Raw genomic sequence first — 21,901 nt, forward strand, 5'->3', positions numbered from 1 at the left:
GTCCAATAAAAGCCAAAACTATACTTTAGAGCCAACAGTAGGTACTGTTTGATAGCCAGCAAGCTTAACCTAAGGAAGGATGAATCCCTTTGATGTGGGCTGAAGTACTGTTTCTAAAAATTTATATAAACACCCCTAATACCTAGAAGAAAGTTAAGCATTACCCATGGTAAGGATTAGCTTTATAAGGAGGAGGCTAAAGAAAGATGGGTTTGGAATTTGAGAAGTGTTCAACAGGTGCTTGGGATTAGTTTCTTAGGTTATTGATGCATAGACACTGTTTATTATGCTAATACGGAGACACTGAGAGAGGTGTTGGAAGAGAAAGCCTCTAAGATAAAAATTTACAAACTTCCCAGAGGTATGTTCCTACAAAAAGAAAACACTTGCAGGCCTAAGATAGAGGCAGAAGAATAGGAAAGCAGGAAGAATAAAAGGGAAGTAGGACAGTAAGAAAGAGACAGTAATGAAGGCAAGAGATCAAGGAAAGCCTCTAAATATAAAAGCTGAGACTTGGTGTTTACTCATTGTTGTATTCCCAACTCCTAGTGTTTATCTCTTGATTTATACTTGAATGAATTAGAGTGCCAATAAGAATTATTTATATTAGAGTTCTTAGCATAGACCGAGGATATAGGCTTTTGATGATCCACTGGCTTTCTGACACTGTATGAAAATTATACACTAGCATATGTGTGTGTACTGTTGAGCATTTTTCTGAGAGGGCTCACAGTTTTTAATAGATACTCGGTAGTGTTGAGGAGGAAAACAAAGGTCAAGATTCACTGGTTTGGATATAGTCTGAATTCCTACTGATACTATTTATGTGCAAGGCAACAGCCTGGGGCCAGGCTGTGTCTCAGTAGGTTCCTCCTCCCCACTCTAGCCTGTGCCAGCCCTACGGGATCCAATCCCTTCTTTCTAAGGGGACCAAGTCCCAACAAGTTATTCCTGGCTGCCTTCTTTTCATTTGCCTTCTGAGAACTTTAAATTCCAAGGCATAGCCTCTGGTTGTATTTTTGTTTTTATAAAAAGCTTAAGGATTTTCTGTGTACAAGTTATAACTTCTCCCAGTCCCACAAATATGGCCAATACCTCCTCAGTTTGTTTCTAGGGATGGTTCTCCACATGTTTTGATGCGCCTGGAGGTTTTTTTTGTACTAGATAATTCTCACTGGATTGAGTTCATCTGTAGTTTGCTTTGGATACCAGCTAATTAATGTCAGAATCTTGGGTTGTGGTGTTTTCTCTTTAATTCCCACCCTTCTGAAAATTCCTATAGTATTCTAGACAAAACAGTATTCTATGGCTTGACATTTTAGAAGAGAAATGAGGCAAAAATCTCCTCCCCTTCTCCCTGTCATTACACACTAACTTTGTCATTTGTTGTTGAGCTCTGGAGGCAAAGAGTAAGAAAGAACAAAGGAGAGGGATAAAGGAGAGGAAAAATAAAGTGTAGGATACACTCCAGAGAATATTTAAAATTATCTCAAAGTTGGTGATGAGAAGCTGAATTTTCTAAGACCACAGACAGATGCTATTCATTACTCCTGAATATTACCAAGAAGCCCTGGCAGGGTTTTAGGATTAGCCTGTGTTTCTTCAGATGCTCCTCAAGTGAGGAACCAGACTGAATTTAGAGATGATCCTCCAAGTTGAAGTTCTTAGCTTGAGACAAATACAACTTGAATTTTGTTAATCTTAGATTGGTCACAGTGGGTGGGAACTGACATTTATTGAATACTTTTTATGTTCTAGGCACTGTGTTGTATGTTCCATAATTGCTATCACTATGCTGCTCCCAAAGGAGAGCAGAAAAATAGCAGAGGGTATGGTGGATCTTGGGAGAGAACTGGTGATTCACATAAAATGGCCCCTTCATTTGGATGGTGCAATAAAATTACAACAGGTTACTCGAATCATAAAGATTAAAGACTTATTACTTTATAGTAAAAAAAGTTTTAAAGTGCTAATTAAGAGAGTGTATTCCAGAGGAAAAACCCTATTAACATAATTAAAAAAATATGTAGCAAAATAGTTGCATCTCTTTTTGGTAGAAAGGAAAACTAATAGAAGTGATACATGGTACACTATGATCTGCAAAAAGACTAGGGTCCTCAAAACTTATATTATTAAAATTTTTTTATTTATTAAAAATTCTGCACACATGTGTATATTACTCTATAACTTTTGGCTGTCTTTATTATTGAAAAGAAGTTTTTTCCCTAATTTTTCTAAATGCTCTACAAGGATTTGATTGATTATAAAGATACATAAACTCACCTGTTCATAAGATTTTAACTTTTCTTTCATAACATCAGCATTTCTTTTTAACTGTTCATTTTCACCTGTATAAAAATCATCAAAGAGCATCCTAATAAATAGCATTTTTCAATTAATATGGGAATATGTTTAGCATTTCAAGTTTCCATTCATGTATACATTCAACACATACAGCGTCTACCACAAACCACGTTCTGTTCATGACACTGGGAATACTGAAACAAACAAAAATCATTGTTTTTCAAAGAATTTAAAGCCTAGTGGTGAGACAAATGTGTAAGTAGTTACGATATGTTATGAAAATTGCTCTTAATAGCAGTGTTCCTGAAACACTAGGCCTGTGTAAGAAAAGCCTAAGTCCACTTAAAATCTTGAATTGGTGTTGGATTTTGTCAAATACTTTTTCTGTACTTTACTGACATGATAATGTGATTTTTCTTTTTTAGTCTGCTGGTGTGCTAGATTACCTTAATTGATTATCCAGTGTTGAATCAGTCTTGCACACATGAAATAAATCCCACTTTGTCGTGGTATATAATAAGACCACATTCTTCATTCCTTAACAATGTTTTTGATCTCCACAACTTCTTTTGGTTCTTAGGAGTTCCATCTCTGTTTACATTGCCTATCTGTTCTTGCAAGCTGCCTACTTTATCCATTAGGGCCCTTAGCATATGAATCATTATTTTAAATTCCCAGTGTGGTAATTCCAACACCTCTGCCTAGTCTGGTTCTGATGCTTACTTTGTCTCTTCAAATTTTGTTTTTTGCCTTTTAGTAGGCATTATGGTATTTTTCTTGATAGCTGGACATGATCTATCTGATGATTCAAAAATTCAAAGACTGTATATAGATGTTCCTAGCAGATCTGTTCACAATAGCCAAGAATTGGAAATAATCCTAATGACCATTAACAGATGAAGGGATAATTGAATTATGGTATATTCATACAATGGAATAAGAGAGAATGAATTACTGATACACTCAACAACATGAATATATCTCATAGTAATTATCCTGAGGAAAAGAAGTTAGAGGTAAAAGAGAACAAAATGTATACTGCCATTTACATGAACCTCTAGAGTGGACAAAGTTACTTTATGTTGAAAGAAACCAGTACATGTTTACCTGTGGGGAGGGGGCACGAAAGTTCTTTCTATGGGTATGGAAATATTTGATGTATCAGTAAAAGATTAGGTTATATGAATGTCTGAAATAATCAAAACTCAATGTACTGTACACTTAAGATCTGTGTGTTTAACAGTATGCAAATTGTACTTCATTTAAAAAATAGTTTCTCCAAAATTCCATTAGATTGTAAAGCTAGTAGTTACAAGACTATAAGTTCAGGGGAAATGGGCTCAATATAAATGGTCAATTATTCTGTTCTTTCTCTTTGGTTTTCAGGTTGAGAGAGCTGGCCACAATTGGGGCAGACTGTTTTTTTTGTCTGTGCACCATTTAACTTTTATATGATAGATTAGCATTGTTTTTGTTCTATTTTATTATTGTGGTTTTTGATCAATTCAAATTCCATGTGATATAAAATGAAAAGCTTCCTGCCATATCCCTTCCCTATCAGTATATTCAACAGTGCTATGTTGAATTTCCCTTCTTCTCTGAGTCTCCAATAATTTAATGACATTTTGGGCAAGCTAAAAAACTCTGCAGTGATTTCCATTTCTAAACATCCAGATCAGTTTAAAACTCTAATCTCCTATTTCAAATTTTGAAGTTTTCATAACCTTTATCACTGTCTAGATCTGTGCTTTATAGGACTCAACAGAAGTGGGGAAAGAGTCTTAGTTTCTGCTTTAATTATTCTTCCCTGTTTAGCTTTGGGATTGGGGACAGGGAATGGGGAGAGATTCTCTAAATAACTTCTGGGGTTCCAGTTTTCTCTCTGATAGGTGTGAATTGCTTCTGTGGGCTAATATAATGAAGAGTCTGGATTCACCTCAACTTCTGAAAACATGTTAGCAGCTCTCTTTAGAATGGGTGAGAATTTCACTTAAAATTTAAAAAAAATCTTGGGTCCCAGTTACCGATTTCAAGTCATTCTCTGACCTTGCCAAAATATATTTTATTCTCTTGGACACTAATAATTTTGCAATATATTTTTCTAAAATTGGTTATTCTCCTTTGGTATCAAACAGGGAGGAACATACTTAAGCAGCATTGTCTTGAAATTCATTAAATACTTCTAGTGAGTTGGCTTTCTTTGGTATCATTGATGACTGGATGCTTAGCATTATTGTAATTTCATTCCATTGTGAACTAGATATTTTTACATTAAAGGCTCTTACTTGGTTGCCTGAAGAAAAGCTGTGTGGATTTAAATTATCATCCTCAAGTGACATTTACTCAAACCCTATAGAAGTTTTTGCCTTTTAATAAACTGAGTATTTTTATTTTATCTTAGAAGAATCATGTATTGATAGTTAAATAAATGATGAAAATTTTTTGTCTTATTTTTTTGCCTCAGTTTCTAAAGAATTTAGAGTTAACCGTTATACTACACTGAAGTAACTACTCCTTAGGCTTCTGACCAAAGTATCTACTCAACTCTTTTCCTGCTCCTGTACAGGCAGGGCCAGCTCTAAGAGTGTGTAGTCTGTGCAGCTGCACAGGGTGCCATGCATGGTTTAATACTTTGCTATCAAAGTCTTGAGATTCTTAATAATTTTGTCTTTGAACTTATATTTGTAAGTAAATTCCAATGGGACAATGGAGCATGGACGTGAGCAGAGAAGATATGAGCAATACACCTGTCTACTGTTCCTTACCACCCTGTTCATACACAGCATTTGCCATGCCCCACAAACAGAATTCTGGTGCAGTCACAATGCTTGGGAGTTCAGCAAGACTCATAGGTACAAGTACAAGAACAAGGTAAACACATTCCATTTACAGCTAAGTAAGCAAGAGCTCTGAGAGATCTGAGAGGCTACATTTTCCCTTTGAACTAGAACTTGCTTCAATAACAAAAGAAAGCATGGCATTCTAAGAAACATGAATGACCAAAAACTCTATCATATCCTTTCTTTATTACTTTCCTTTATTAGCCAACCAATTATGCTGAAAATGACAACAACAGAAGGAAAGGGAAAGAGGAAAATGTAACATTTCTTTTCCTTTCAGTCTTTCTCCACTGATCAGTAAGCTGAAGGTATAGAGTATTGGTAGAATGTGCATGTACGAAGAAGTAAAATGAATAAAAATGGTTTAGGTAGTTTTATTCTGATAAGAATGAAATACACATGCATGTACAAGCTATGAAATATTAATTGTATACTGTGATTCCACATATGGGTTAAATGCTCTTATCTCTGCATCTAAAACTGGACACAATAGAAAGATGAATGGTAAAATTCATGCTCATAATTAAATTAAAAAAATTTTTTTTACTTAAAGCAACATTAAACAGCAAACAAAAACCCCTGATAAGTGGAGAGAGATGACAGAAGAAAGGAAAAAGCTTTATATTTTATTTCAGAACATTTCCAATTATTTTTTTCCTGCTTTTAGAACACGAGGCCCCACATTTTCATTTTGTGCTGGGCCCTGGAAATTATGTATCTAGCTTTATTTATAGGTTTTGTTTTTTAGTTTCCTTTTAATGCTCCTTGTCATACACTGAGATTGGAGAAAAAAATACAGATGCCATTATTCAGTCTTTAGTACTCCTACTGTTCTTGGGAGAAGAGGAATATGTGTACCTTGAATAACACATAACTGATATACAGGCAGTAAGGAATAACATTCCATTATTAAATTTTCAACAGATTTTTGTCTTGATTTTTAGATATAAATAAATGTAAACAGAAATCCCAATGTTTTCTTCCTATATCTCAATGGATTATATTTTACACAGCCTATAAACCCCCATGAAAAGATTAATGGATAAGAGTAAAGGGAGGTAACTGTTTCTCTTAACAGTGGCTGAAGAAACTCTTAAGCCTAGAGGAAAATTGATTCACCAGCTAAATAACGTTACAAAGAAACCACATCCTTTTTAGTCTCTTCTTCCTGCTATCTTCAATGCTGTCATAATTTTCAGGCTGGAAGCAAGAAGTCTGCAACAATTTCAAGCATTATATACAGATTTCTCAACAACCTTCGACCAACAGTCCATCTTTTGGGAAAGAGGGAAATGATTATTCTAGAAATCCTCCCTTGGAGCTGGGGTGAAATTAGCTTCCCCTGAGGCATATGATTGAGTGGATGAAGAATGAATGTCAGAAAAAAATTCAGGTTTCTATGAAGAAGAGAAAATAACCTTTGGGAAGGCAAACATTTATAACTACTCTGTAGTCTAAATAAGCAAATTAACCATATAATCTTGACAGTCAAATGGATTAAAGAGGTGAAAAACAGGTAGTTCACATATCACTTTGCCCAAACCAAGGCCTGTAAAAATAGAAAAATGAAATCAATGAATCACTATTTTTTCCTGAGAAACACCATAGGATATCCATTTCAGAAATGGCTATTTAAAAATTTGTACAACTCTATCTGTGAAAAGATGGTGTTCTTGACTACTGGTCAATACTTGATATCCTTTTATAAAGAAATAATGTTTAATATATTCACTGTTGAATTATAATTGACTTTCTGGGACTTCACAGTATGTAACTAATTTCTGGTACATATTTTACTTGATCAAAATCCTGGGAAGAGTTAATTAAATACCATTTGACTCCTAGAATAGAGGACTGTACAGGAGTACATACAATCACATATTTTTTAATGCAGCTACGTGTTGTATTTAGTCACAGAGAAGGGAAATGTTCTTAGCCATCAGTATTAAGGTGGGAAAATGAAAGCCCAAACCAGGGATGGGATGGGGATCAAATGCTGGGCAAAAATTGAGCAAAATGATAGAAACAAGTAAAGTGAAAAATTTGTGGGACATATGGGGATCAGAAGTGTGCAGGAATTAGCCAAAAAAAAAGGCAATGGGACTGGTATGGTTCCCCATCTATTACCCTTCTTAATCTTTGGAGCAGCTTTTAGTGTTGTATTGATGAATCCTTTTTGTACTGCAGATGCTGTTTGCCACTGTAAGTGTGAAATTTTCTAATACAGTTTCTATATTTGTTTAATTAATACTTAAGTAAATATTTTTAAGGTAAAGCAATGGGGGAAAAGCAAGAACTAATAGTAATTCTTAAAAAAAGATAAGTCTTATTAGAACATTAGAAAGACAGTAAGGAATGACATACCAAATCAAATAAACAGCAGATTTTATAAATAGATCACTATTTTATCTCACCTACATAAGTAAAGTAGTTAATGATAAAAGCAGAGGACTTTGATAACAAATTCTTTTTTGATGTGAGTTTTATGTTGGAAGGGACCTTAAAGGCAATTTAGTCTAATCTCTAATATAGTAGAGGAAAAGCCCACAAAAACACTACACTGTAGCTAAACCAGAACAGGACAAAACATATGGTTTCTTTGTCTTTTGTCAATATAGCCTACTGGGTTAGCATGGCAGGCAAAAACAAGATAAGCTGAGTGTGATGGCTTCATTTATACAAACACAGCCTTAGTCTATGACAAAAAAAATTACATAGTAAACTATCACTGTAGTTCGAATAGAATATTCATGATGTAACTACTAGTAAACACCCATTCTTCAAAGCTGAACACAGGGCTATTAAACACCGAGTACTATTGAGAATAAACACACTTGTAAACTTCTGGAAGTAACACAGAGAATTAGAATAACTGATTATAAAATATCCCCTGATATCCCTGTCAGAATATTACTGAATCATCCTGTTCAGCATGGCATTTCTTATTTCATAATAAAGAATTATCAAGTAGCAAGGAGTCCTACCCTCAGCTGATGAATTTAACAAGACCAGATCAAAGGAAACTTGTAAAAGATGTAAGCTCTCTATTTTTAAAGATACTCAAATACCTATTTTTTTAAACTTTTTTTATAACTTACCTTTCAAATTATGTTGATATTCAATGGTCTGTTGTAGCCCTTTTATCATACTATTAAGAGTAGCACATTCTAAAACATAAAGGAAATTTACTTGAGGATTATTTGCTTTCATTTGGGGATTATTCTTTCAAAGTTGAAATACTTAAAATAATATTTAATTGACAATTATGAGATCTTAATAAATAAAGTAACCAGGCATTGCAAAGTAAATTGTACAATACTTTTCAATCAGCCTTTAACTCAAATGCATTCCGGGAATTAGTAACGTGTTTTCTAAGACAATAAATCCAGTATAGGAGGAGGGTTTCTGCTATGTGCCTTAGTAATATCTGTCCTGGAAATGAGGCATAGTTGGGCATGTCTGGGAAACTATGAGGAGTGCATCCATGCAAGTTTTATAAGAAAGAACATCTTGGGGAAAGAGTCAAGGTACATAAAGTTTTATTCAAAGATAGAGGGCCAGAACTGGTGTGCATCATGCTCTCTAGTAGTTATTGCTATCACATTTTTATTATAAGGTTAGGAAAACCTTAACTAGTTTAAGTTGTACTAGTTTAAACTTACAATTGCACCAGCTAACTATGTAATGATGCAAACTTCATAAAGGAGTAACAATTTTTTCAAAAGGAAATATAATTGTTTAAAGTTTATGGACAATTTCATCTTTATGTGCTTGGACTGACAGCAAATAAATACTGAGCCTTATTCTCTTAACTTCAGTTTTAGAGATCCTCAATGACATTTGACACCAGTATGCACCAGGATGACATACTGACTAGCTTCCATTCTAATTGGGCATCTGTTTTGTTGGTTAAATATTAAATATAACATTTGTATCTAATATTCAAAAGTTGTCTAGATATAATAATAGTACCATTTCTTGAATGTTTACTCTGCTAGGCATTACACTAAGTGCCTTATAAACATTACCTCAATTAGTATTCAAAATGATACTAAGAAGTTGGTGTCATCAATCCTGATTTTACAAAAGGAGGAAGTTATCCATAGAGGTTTGGTTACTTGTCAAGTTAGTAAATGGAAGAAGGTATAGACTTGTACATAGGTTTTTCTCATTTCAAATCCTGCGCTCTTAATCTGCTATCCAATACTTCCTCAGGAATTATAGGATATGCTGATGAAACCATGAAAGTTGGAGTCAGAGGAACTGGATTAAAGTTCCCTCTTCTTCACTTTCTAGCTATGACACCTGGATAAGCTACTTTTGAGCTTTATGTTCCTCAACTGCAAAATAAAAGTATGGGTAACTCCCATTCTACCTCACACATGAGACGATTCTCAGATAGAGGACTGTCTGACAGCCAAGTGGGAAAACATATTTTTAAAATTCACTCACAAATATTTAATATTGTTGTTGTTATTATTTCTCTCCTCTGCGCCCATCTACTATTTGTACTTATTCTCTTTTCTCCATTTACAAAGTTCCATTTTAACTATTTGTGGTTTCCCCAACTAGATAGTGAAGTGTTCTGGTAAAGATCATTATCTTATTTATTTGATATTCCTTGCACCTAACATGGTGACTATTTCGTAGGTGTTCAATAGTTTTTATTTATTGACTAAATAACTGTGAGGGGAAAATGCAAAACTTCACCTTTCAGTTAAGAGTTCCTATACTAGTCTCAATGTACTTTCTTCAACTATGCTAATATAAATGAATTTTGCACAAGTTAAAAGCTTTATGCAGATATAAGGTTCGACTATCGTGATTTTCACTCCTCCCCACACCAGCTCTGTGTCCCATTACCTAGACACAGTTCTCACCATCTCCATTTTTTTCTCCCCAAGCTTTTGCCAGTAATAGATTGATGGTTAAATTACATTTGACAGTTCTTACTTCATGTCTGTTACTGTGTTAGATGTTACAATTATAAAATTAAGGAGGCATAGAATCTGCCATCACTTGAATTTGTGCCTTTAAGACACATGAATCCAGTATTTCACGAGATGTAAGTAGTTGAAGGTACCACAGTAATCAGTAAATTGAAAAAAAAGCCCTGAAACTAAATTTAAAGTATAGAGGATCAAAAATGTGTACTTCCAAATTTGAACACAAGGTGGCTCTCTCAACACTTTATTTACTTTAATTTTTATTTTAAAAGGAAACTGACTCAATAAAGAACTGCACATAAGGTGGAATACCATTCATTATTTTAAAGTAATGGCTTTTAATTCTCTTTGCAAACCTTTACCTATAGTATTATTTCTTTGGACTTTACAATGTAACTGCGAGAATACTATCCTATCAAATTTTTAAAAACAAGAGCTCAGAATATTAAGTTATGTTTTATGCTACATAATTTAGTAAATCAATGATTATTTTGAGCTCAAATTTAGGTTCTATCATTAGTAATGTGGGCATTAAATCTACCTCACAAAACTGTTGGTAACATTAAATATAATTATGTTAATATTATTATAATACTACATTATATAATTATGAAATGTTAAACAAGATGTTGGAAATATTACATATAATTGATAATATTTATTACTATAATTATATAATTATGAAATGTTAAATACAAAACATTGGAAATATTAAATACAACTGCTAATATTATCATAATTATTATATAATTATGAAATATTAAATACAAGATGCTTCAGGCTCATCTTATACATCTCCTGCCGTAGTACTAGAATCAGCCATTTCTCTAAAGAACACTGGTTCCTTTTATTGTAAATGGTTATTAGAAACCAAAAGCTGAGTGCTAGGAATAACTACTGGGGTTGTTGATATGAGGCCCTCTCAATGGACACAGCAGGGAAATACATGTATATGGCTTTCTTTTTCTCTAACACTTGGTTCTTTAGAGGATCACTGGTCTGGGAAAGGGGAAGTGGGATGGATAGGCCCAGAGGTCATCCTGGGAGCATATTCCTGGATATCAGGCATTCCTCCATGCATGTTTAGTGTAAACTCCACTATGGATGAAACCCCACACAGGGCAGCACTGTGACTTCCAAGCAGCAGGGGTAAGAGGGGTACCAGGCACAGCTGGGCCCCTGGGAAAACAGGGCCTTGATGTTGGGCACAGGTGCACTGTAGGGGAGCACCAGTAATTTCTCAAAGTTCCAGGAGAACTTGAGGGAGTTTTGCCTCTCTTCATCCTGGGCCTTCTCCTGATGTCCGGTGTGGGTTGCATGGGAGCCCGAGCACTACCAGGCCCTGGAGCTGGAGGCCCTCTGGGCATAAGTCCTGGAAATTGTGTCTTGGAGCGAGGCCCCAAAGAGCATGGAGTGCTTCCGGTAGGAGCCCTGGTTCCCAGGCTCCCACCAGCCAGCGGCCTTGCAGAGTGGGTGGAGTGAGGCTGTTGCCTGAGGCAGGCTGGCTGCTGGGAGGTGAGTGCACACATGGCCTGGGTGCTGGAGAAGTGAGGGGAGACCTTCTAGCTAGACAGTCCCCTTTCAACACTAAACATTTTGACCCATCTGAAATGTCTTGGTGTAAATGTGAGGCAGAAATTCAAGTGCACTTTTTCCATGATTTTGAAGGCCTGGGTTGAGCCTTGGATTTGCTATTTCTTAGCTGAATGGCCTCAGAGAGTTTATTTAACTTCTTTCATCCTATGTTTCTTCATTACTGTGGTGGAATAGTGATACTAGTGCTATCTGTCTCTAGAGCTATATTAAGGATAAAAGGAAATGATAGCCTGGAAAGTTCTATGTGAATTTCAAATATTTTAAAAATGTATGGTGTAGTATTAATCACTGTTGTACCAAAAAATCACTCTCATTAGTATTTCTTAAGGCAGCAAAGAACTAACCTTCTTTAATAGAGATCTCCTTTGTTTGCATTACTTTTAATAAATTGTTAGTTTTTTCCAAATGCATATCCAATACACTGTTCTTTCCACTGGTTTCTATCATTTTCTGTGGATGAAACATATTATTACCAAATCAATGTTGTTGTTTTTTTTTTTAATGAAGACTAATGAAAATACAAACCACTTAATACCTGAAAGTCTAATAATTAAGTCTGGCATAATAAGCCAACTTCCTAATTTATTTTAAAATTTTCAAGTTACATGACAGAAATGAAAACAGACTAACAGTTACAAAAAGTAAAAAGATGGCCTCACTTGAACCCTTCTTTCCAATTAGTCAACCCTCAGTCCTATGGTTAACAATTCCCTATATATGCTTCTAAAATATTTCCTGGCCATACAACTATAGGAAAAGATCATATTATACTCTGTTCTGTACCTTGAATGTTCTACTGCACTATTATCTTGGCCATGATGTTATGTAAGCACATCTAGGTCCACCTCATTCTTTTTAATAGCTACCTTGAGTTTCATTTATGAATATAGTGCAGTTTATTTAACTAGTCCCCTATGGAGGAGAATTTCTGTTGTTACAACTTCTTTGTGATTACAGACAATGAATAAACATTCTTGAACATATGTCTTTGGTAGCTTGTTGAATATTATTATAGTCACCATATACCCTTCAAAGAGCTCAAAAAATCAGTTCACAATCAGTCTTGTATCATCTATACCTCTGCTTACTTCCCTATCCTCACAATCTCTTAATTTATCTCAAAGGAACTCCCTGACATTATATTATTTCATCCATAACTATTACCATCTATACGTATCTTTAAAAGATAACATTCTTAAAAAATAGTCACAAAACATTATCACATCAAGAAATGAACAATCTTTCTCATTTAAAATACTCAAGAATATGATAAGTATTTGCAAATAATCTCCAAAAACTTTGCACCAAATCTTCTCCCACCAACAGTGATTTTTTTCCCTCCCTCCCTCCCTCCTTTCCCCTCTTCTTTTGGTAAAACTACTTGATTAAGAAAACCCACGTGTATTGTTTTAAAAAAGCTCATGTTACCTCAACATACCCAGCCATGAAAATTTTTTTATTATGGCAATACTACATTATGCAGAGGAAAAGAAGGAATAGAGAAGAATGATAAGAAAAGGAGAGAAAATAGGGGTGGTAATTATTCCCCTTCCTACCCTTTCTTTAGAAACCCACCCCCAACTCTTTAATTTATTCATCTATATTTTCTCAACAGCTATTCCTTCTCTTACCTGGGGCTGATGAGGTGGGGAAAACCTAATGTATACTTACGGGGTTTGGTCTACCATGTAGTTAGTCCAGAGTTGGGGAAGCAGACTTCAAAATGGGTCTGCTTTTTGACAGAGAAGGAAAAGGGATCTGATAGAATAGGAAAGACTGAAAAAAATAGTGTTTAGTCAGTAAGAGATTGAGGAGTGAGTATACTTCAGTGCTTTCTAAACCATTCCTGAGTTTCTGGACACTTGGCATTTAAACTTGTATTTTCCTTTTAACTTCAGCAGAAGTGTATCAGTTATTTGTTTGCTTGCCCCAGAAGTATTTTGATATACTAGTACAAAGGAGCCCAAACTAGTTATATTTTAAATACAGATTTAAAAAATGAGAAATAGCTTAGCAAAATACATTTCCATTATCTTTACTTTGCTCATTTTTCGGTACTTTTTTCTTACTTCCCAACTCCTTCCATTAGCAAAATCTGTTTCACTTTTTCTTATATATTACAACTGTTTGTTATCTTTACATACCTTTTCTATATGTGAGAAGTCATTTATAAGTTTGTCAAGATTCACACTGCTCATTTTTTTCATACATCCTTGGCTGCACAGACTCATGTCTAAACAGGTAAGGGGTAAATAGTATTAAAATAAACAAATAAAATCTAAAGTACTACAATACTGTAATAGCTCAAATAATGTTTCTGTACTCCACTCACAGAGCACCTACTTGACCTCTGTTGCATTCAGAGAATTTTTGTTATACTCTTTATCAACAATAGTCAAATGCATTAGGCTTCTCCACATCTTTCCACTCATCCCAGCCAAGTTTTCTCTCAACAAATTTAAAATTAGTGCAATGATGACAGATAGTAGCTGTACTAGTGGGGGTGAGGATTTAATAATATGGGTAACTGATGAACCATTGTGTTGTATACTTGAAAGTAATATAAGATTGTATATCAATGATACTTCAATAAAAAAAGTTAGTGCAATGATATGTGCATATGTAGAAATTATTTCTATTATATAAAAAATGAGATGCCACTGTTCAAAGCTCATTTCCTTGCCATCAGTATGTCTGGGACTTAAAATATATTACTTAATCTTATGCATGACTTTTAAATATAGGTATTCTCAATTTAAGATGTTTAAAATACATTTAACTTCCATGCCACAAATATTTTTTGCTGTATTTCCTGGTATCATGCTTATTGCTATGGCCTGAATTGTGTCTCCTCTCCCCACCCTGCAAATTCATATACTGAAGCTCCAAACAAACTGTATTTGGAGATAGGGTCCTTATGAGATAATTAAGGTTAAATGAGGTCATAAGGGTAGGGGCTTTAATCCAGTGGGACTGTAGGATTATAAGAAGAGGGAGAGAGAGAGAGCTTTCTCTCTCCGTGTGCTCACAGTAAGGAAAGGCCACATGAGTACACAGTGAGAAAGTGGCCATCTGTAACCCAAGGAGAAACTCCTTACCATATACCAACCCTATTGGCACCTTACTTTGGATTTCCCAGCCTCCAGAACTGTGAGAAATAAATTTCTATTGTTTAAACCACCCAGCCCACAATATTTTGTTAGAGCAGCCAGAGTAGACAATGAAAAAAAAAATAATAAAAATCATAAACATGCTAATGGATCTGCAGAGAAATATGCAAGAGCTAAAGGAGCAAGTACAGAGGGAGACTACAGAAATAAAACAATCTCTGGAAGGACTTAAAAGCAGAATGGATGGGATGCAAGAGGCCATTAATGGAACTGAAACCAGAGAACAGGAATGCATAGAAGCTGATGCAGAGAGAGATAAAAGATCTCCAGAAATGAAACACTATTAAGAGAACTGTGTGACCAACCCAAAAGGAACAATATCTGCATTATAGGGGTACCAGAAGAAGAAGAGAGAGAAAAAGGGATACAAAGTGGCTTTGAAGAAATAATTGCTGAAAACTTCCCCAAACTGGGGGAGGAAATAGTTGCTCAGACCATGGAAGCACACAGAACTCTCAACAGAAGGGACTGAAAGAGGACAACACCAAGACACATAATAATTAAAATGGCAAAGATCAAGGACAAGGACAGAGTATTAAAGGCAGCCAGAGAGAGGAAAAAGGTCACCTACAAAGGAAAACCCATCAGGCTATCATCAGACTTCTCAACCGAAACCTTACAGGCCAGAAGAGAATGGCATGATATATATAATGCAATGAAACAGAAGGGCCTTGAACCAAGGATACTGTATCCAGCACGATTATCATTTAAATATGAAGGAGGGATTAGACAATTCCCAGACAAGAAAAAGTTGAGGGAATTTGCCTCCCACAAACCATCTCTACAGGGTATCTTAGAGGGACTGCTCTAGATGGGAGCACTCCTAAAAAGAGCACAGAACAAAACACCCAACATATGAAGAATGGAGGAGGAGGAGTAAGAAGGGAGAGAAATAATCATCAGACTGTGTTTGTAATAGCTCAATAAGTGAGTTAAGTTAGATAGTAAGGTAGTAAACAAGCTAACCTTGAAACTTTGGTAACCACGAATCTAAAGCCTACAATGGCAATAAGTACATATCTTTCAATAATCACCCTAAATGTAAATACACTGTATGCACCAATCAAAAGACACAGAGTAAGAGAATGGATAAAAAAGCATAACCCATCTATATGCTGCTTACAAGAGACTCACCTCAAACCCAAAGACATGCACAGATTAAAAGTCAAGGGATGGAGAAAGATATTTCATGCAAACAACAGAGAGAAAAAAGCAGGTGTTGCAATACTAGTATCAGACAAAACAGACTTCAAAATAAAGAAAGTAACAAAAGATAAAGAAGGACATTACATAATGATAAAGGGCTCAGTCCAACAAGAGGATATAACCATTATAAACATATATGCACCCAATACAGGAGCACCAATATATGTGAAACAAATACTAACAGAATTAAAGGAGGAAATAAAATGCAATGCATTCATTTTGGGAGACTTTAATACACCACTCACTCCAAAGGACAGATCCACCAGATAGAAAATAAGTAAGGACACAGAGGCACTGAACAACACACTAGAACAGATGGACCTAATAGACATCTATAGAACTCTACATCCAAAAGCAACAGCATACACATTCTTCTCAAGGGCACATGAACATTCTCCAGAATAGACCACATACTAGGCCACAAAAAGAGCCTCAGTAAATTCCAAAAGATTGAAATCCTACCAACCAACTTTTCAGACCACAAAGGTAAAAAACTAGAAATAAATTGTACAAAGAAAGCAAAAAGGCTCACAAACACAGGGAGGCTTAACAACATGCTCCTAAATAATCAATGGATCAATGACCAAATTAAAATGGAGATCCAGCAATATATGGAAATAAATGACAACAACACAAAGCCCCAACTTCTGTGGGACGCAGTGAAAGCAGTCTTAAGAGGAAAGTATATAGCAATCCAGGCATATTTAAAGAAGGAAGAACAATCCCAAATGAATAGTCTAATGTCACAATTATCGAAATTGGAAAAAGAAGAACAAATGAGGCCTAAGTTCAGCAGAAGAAGGGACATAATAAAGATTAGGGAAGAAATAAATAAAATTGAGAAGAATTAAACAATAGAAAAAATCAATGAAACTGAGAGCTGGTTCTTTGAGAAAATAAACAAAATAGATAAGCTTTACCAGACTTATTAAGAGAAAAAGAGAATCAACACACATCAAAAGAATCAGAAATGAGAAAGGAAAAATCACGACAGACCCAACAGAAATACGAAGAATTATTAGAGAATATCATGAAAACCTATATGCTAACAAGCTGGAAAACCTAGAAGAAATGGACAACTTTCTAGAAAAATACAACCTTCCAAGACAGAAAGAAACAGAAAATCTAAACAGACCAATTACCAGCAATGAAATTGAAGTGGTAATCAAGAAACTACCCAAGAACAAAACCTCCAGGCCAGACGGATTTACCTTGGAATTTTATCAGACATACAGAAAAGACATAATACCTAGTCTCCTTAAAGTTTTCCAAAGAATAGAAGAGGAGGGAATACTCCCAAACTCATTCTATGAAGCCAACATCACCCTAATACCAAAACCAGGCAAAGACCCCACCAAAAAAGAAAACTACAGACCAATATCCCTGATGAACGTAGATGCAAAAATACTCAACAAAATATTAGCAAACTCAATTTAAAAATACATCAAAAGGATCATACACCATGACCAAGTGGGATTCATCCCAGGGATGCAAGGATGGTACAACATTCGAAAATCCATCAACATCAACCACCATATCAACAAAAAGAAGGACAAAAACCACATGATCATCTCCATAGATGCTGAAAAAACATTCGACAAAATTCAACATCCATTTATGATAAAAAGTCTCAACAGAATGGGTATAGAGGGCAAGTACCTCAACATAATAAAGGTCATATATGATAAACCCACAGCTAACATCATACTGAACAGAGAGAGGCTTAAAGCTTTTCCTCTGAGATCAGGAACAAGACAGGGATGCCCAATCTCCCCACTGTTATTCAACATAGTACTGGAGGTCCTAGCCACGGCAATCAGACAAAGTAAAGAAATACAAGGAATCCAGATTGATAAAGAAGAAGTTAAACTGTCACTATTTGCAGATGACATGATATTGTACATAAAAAACCCCTAAAGACTCCACTGCAAAACTGCTAGAACTAATATTGGAATTCAGCAAAGTTGCAGGATACAAAATTAACACACAGAAATCTGTGGCTTTCCTATACACTAACAATGAACTAATAGAAAGAGAAATCAGGAAAACAATTCCATTCACAATAGCATCAAAAAGAATAAAATACCTAGGAATAAATCTAACCAAGGAAGTGAAAGACCTATACCCTGAAAACTATAAGACACTCTTAAGAGAAATTAAAGAGGACACTAACAAATGGAAACTCATCCCATGCTCCTGGCTAGGAAGAATTAATATAATCAAAATGGCCATCCTGCCCAAAGCAATATACAGATTCAATGCAATCCCTATCAAATTACCAACAGCATTCTTCAATGAACTGGAACAAATAGTTCAAAAATTCATATGGAACCACCAAAGACCCTGAATAGCCAAAGCATCCTGAGAAGGAAGAATAAAGTGGGGGGGATCTCACTCCCCAACTTCAAGCTCTACTACAAAGCCACAGTAATCAAGACAATTTGGTATTGGCACAAGAACAGAGCCACAGACCAGTGGAACAGAATAGAGACTTCAAACATTAACCCAAACATATACGGTCAATTAATATATGATAAAAGAGCCATTGACAAACAATGGGGAAACGACACTCTTCAACAGATGATGGTGCTGGCAAAATTGAATAGCTACATGTAAGAGAATGAAACTGGATCACTGTCTAACCCCATACACAAAAGTAAATTCAAAATGGATCAAAGACTTGAATGTAAGTCATGAAACCATAAAACTCTTAGAAAAAAATATAGGCAAAAATCTCTTCGACATAAACATGAGTGATCTCTTCTTGAACATATCTCCCCGGGCAAGGGAAACAAAAACAAAAATGAACGGATGGGACTATATCAAGCTGAAAAGCTTCTGTACAGCAAAGGACACCAACAGAACAAAAAGGTATCCTACAGCATGGGAGAATATATTCATAAATGACAGATCCGATAAAGGGTTGACATCCAAAATATATAAAGAGCTTACACACCTCAACAAACAAAAAGCAAATAATCCAGTTAAAAAATGGGCAGAGGAGCTGAATAGACAGTTCTCTGAAGAAGAAATTCAGATGGCCAACAGACACATGAAAAGATGCTCCACATAGCTTGTCATCAGAGAAATGCAAAATAAAACCACAATGAGATATCACCTCACACCAGTAAGGATCGCCACCACCCAAAAGACAAACAACAAGAAATGTTGGTAATGTTGTGAAGAAAGGGGAACCCTCCTACACTGCTGGTGGGAATGTAAATTAGTTCAACCATTGTGGAAAGCAGTATGGAGGTTCCTCAAAATGCTTAAAATAGAAATACCATTTGACCCAGGAATTTCACTTCTAGGAATTTACCCTAAGAATGCAGCAGCCCAGTTTGAAAAAGACAGATGCACCCCTATGTTTATCGTAGCACTATTTACAATAGCCAAGAAATGGATGCAACCTAAATGTCCATCAGATGAATGGATGAAGATGTGGTACATATACACAATGGAATATTATTCAGCCATAAGAAGAAAACAAATCCTATCATTTGCAACAACATGGATGGAGCTAGAGGGTATTATGCTCAGTGAAATAAGCCAGGTGGAGAAAGACAAATACCAAATGATTTCACTCATATGTGGAGAATAAGAACAAAGAAAAACTGAAGGAACAAAACAGCAGCAGAATCACAGAACCTAAGAATGGACCAACAATTAACAAAGGGAAAAGGACTGGGGAGGATGGGTGGGAAGGGAGGGATAAGGGTGGGGAAAAATAAAGGGGGCATTACAATTAGCATGTATAATGTGTGGGGGAGTATGGGGTGGGCTCTACAACACAGAGAAGACAAGTAGTGATTTTACAGCATCTTACTAAGCTGATGGATAGTGACTGTGAAGGGGTATGTGGGGGGACTTTGTGAAGGGGGAGCCTAGTAAACATAATGTTCTTCATGTAATTGTAGATTAATGATACAAATACATATATATATATATATACACACACACACATATATGTAAATAAATACTTATATTGAGGTACATATAATAAAATGCACAAATCTTAGTGTATAGCTTGATGAATTTTGATGTGTCTACATTCCTGTATCATCATTCAGATCAAAATATCAAACAACCTAATTTTTTTCCCCTTTACCTATTTTCCCCTTTACCTATCATCCATCTCCCAAATCTCCACCCCTATGGCAATCACCACTGTTTATGAGTCTGTTTCTGTTCTGTTTGTTCATTTGTTTTTAAGAATCCACATATAAATGACATCATACAGTATTTGTCTTTGTCTGATTTAACTTACATAATACTGTCTAGGTTCATCCATATTACAAATGACAAGGTCTCATTCTTTTTTATGTCTGAATAATATACCATTGTATATGTATACCACATCTTCCTTATCCATTCATCTATTGGTGGACATTTAGTTTGCTTCTGTATTTTGGCTACTGTAAATAATGCTGTGATAAACATAGGGAGGGATGAATATATGTTTTCAAATTAGTGATTTTGTTTTCCTCAGGTGAATTCCCAGAAGTGGAAATACTGGGTCCTGTGATATTCCTATTTTTAGTTTTTTGAGAAACTGCCATACCACTTTCCCTTACAGCTGAACCAATTCACAATCCCACCAGCATTATCAAAGGTTTCCTTTTCCTTATATCCTCACCAACACTTATTTCTTAATTGTGTTGATATTAGCCACTCTGAATCCTGTGAAGTAATATCTCACTGTGGTTTTGGTTTGCATTTTCCTGATGATTAGTGATCTTGAGCATCTTTTCAAGTGTCTGTTGGCCATCTGGATGTCTTTTTTTGGAAAAAGTCTATTCAGATCTTCTGCCCATTTTTTAATTGGATTTTTTTTTGGTGTTCAGCTGTATGGGTTCTTTATATACTTTGGATATCAGTCCCTTCTTGGATATATCATTTGCAAATATATTCTCCCATACAGTAGGCTGCCTTTTAGTTTTGTTGGTTTCTTTTGCTGTGCAGCTTTTTAGTTTGATATAGTCTATTTTTTTTTTTTTGCTTTTGTTTCCCTTGCCTGGGGAGACATATCCAGAAAAAAATTACTAATGCTAATGTTCAAGAGTGTACTGCCTATGTTTTCTTCTAGTTTTATGGTTTTACATCTTATATTTGGGCCTTTAGTCAATTTCGAATTTATTTGTGTGCATGGTACAAGACAGTGATGCAGTTTCATTCTTTTGCTGGTAGCTGTCCAGTTTTCTCAGCACCACTTATTGAAGAGACTGTCTTTTTTTCCATTGTATATTCTTGCCTTCTTTGTCATATGCTAATGACCATACAGGTATTGGTTTATTTCTGGGATATTTTGCTTCACTGGTCTATATTATCTATTCTTGTATCAGTACCTTACTGTTTTGATTACTGTAGCTTCCTAATATAGTTTGATATTAGGGAGTGTGCTACCTCTAACTTTTTCTTTTTCAAGATTGCTTGGGCTATTCAGGATTTTTTTGTGGTTCCATAGAAATTTTAGGATTATTTTCTCTAGTTCAGTGGTATTTTGTTAGGGAATACAGTGCATCTGTAGATTGCTTTAGGCAGTATGCTATTTTAACTATTTTAATTCTTCCTATACATAAGTATAGAGTAGCTTTTCATTTATTTGTGTATTCTTTAGTTTTTTTCATCAGTCTCTTACAGTTTTCAGAGTACAGGTATTTTACCTCCTTGGATAAATTTATTCCTAGGTAATTTATTCTTTTTGATGCAATTCTGTAAATGCAATTGTTTTCTTGATTTCTCTTTCTGTTAGCTCATTATTTGTATACAAAAACAAATATCTGTATATTGATTTTGTATCTTGCAACTTTATTGAATTCAATTATTAATTATAGAGGAA

The 21,901-nt window shown here is 35.1% G+C and overlaps 1 protein-coding gene across 1 annotated transcript in view; it reads right to left on the reverse strand.

Annotated features, from left to right (window-relative positions):
• The window catches only part of CCDC152 (coiled-coil domain containing 152), a 29,157-nt gene that overhangs the window by 5,216 nt on the left and 2,040 nt on the right, over window positions 1–21,901 (reverse strand). The window contains exons 2-5 of the mRNA XM_037023569.2: window positions 13,831–13,919; window positions 12,031–12,136; window positions 8,243–8,311; window positions 2,284–2,348 (exon numbers count right to left, since the gene is read on the reverse strand). Of these exons, the coding sequence (XP_036879464.1) occupies window positions 2,284–2,348; window positions 8,243–8,311; window positions 12,031–12,136; window positions 13,831–13,917 (327 nt within the window). The 5' untranslated portion in view covers window positions 13,918–13,919. The remainder of the gene's footprint in view (window positions 1–2,283; window positions 2,349–8,242; window positions 8,312–12,030; window positions 12,137–13,830; window positions 13,920–21,901) is intronic.

The sequence above is a fragment of the Manis javanica genome, chromosome 1 (assembly GCF_040802235.1).
Source record: "Manis javanica isolate MJ-LG chromosome 1, MJ_LKY, whole genome shotgun sequence".
In the NCBI taxonomy this organism is placed as follows: domain Eukaryota; kingdom Metazoa; phylum Chordata; class Mammalia; order Pholidota; family Manidae; genus Manis; species Manis javanica.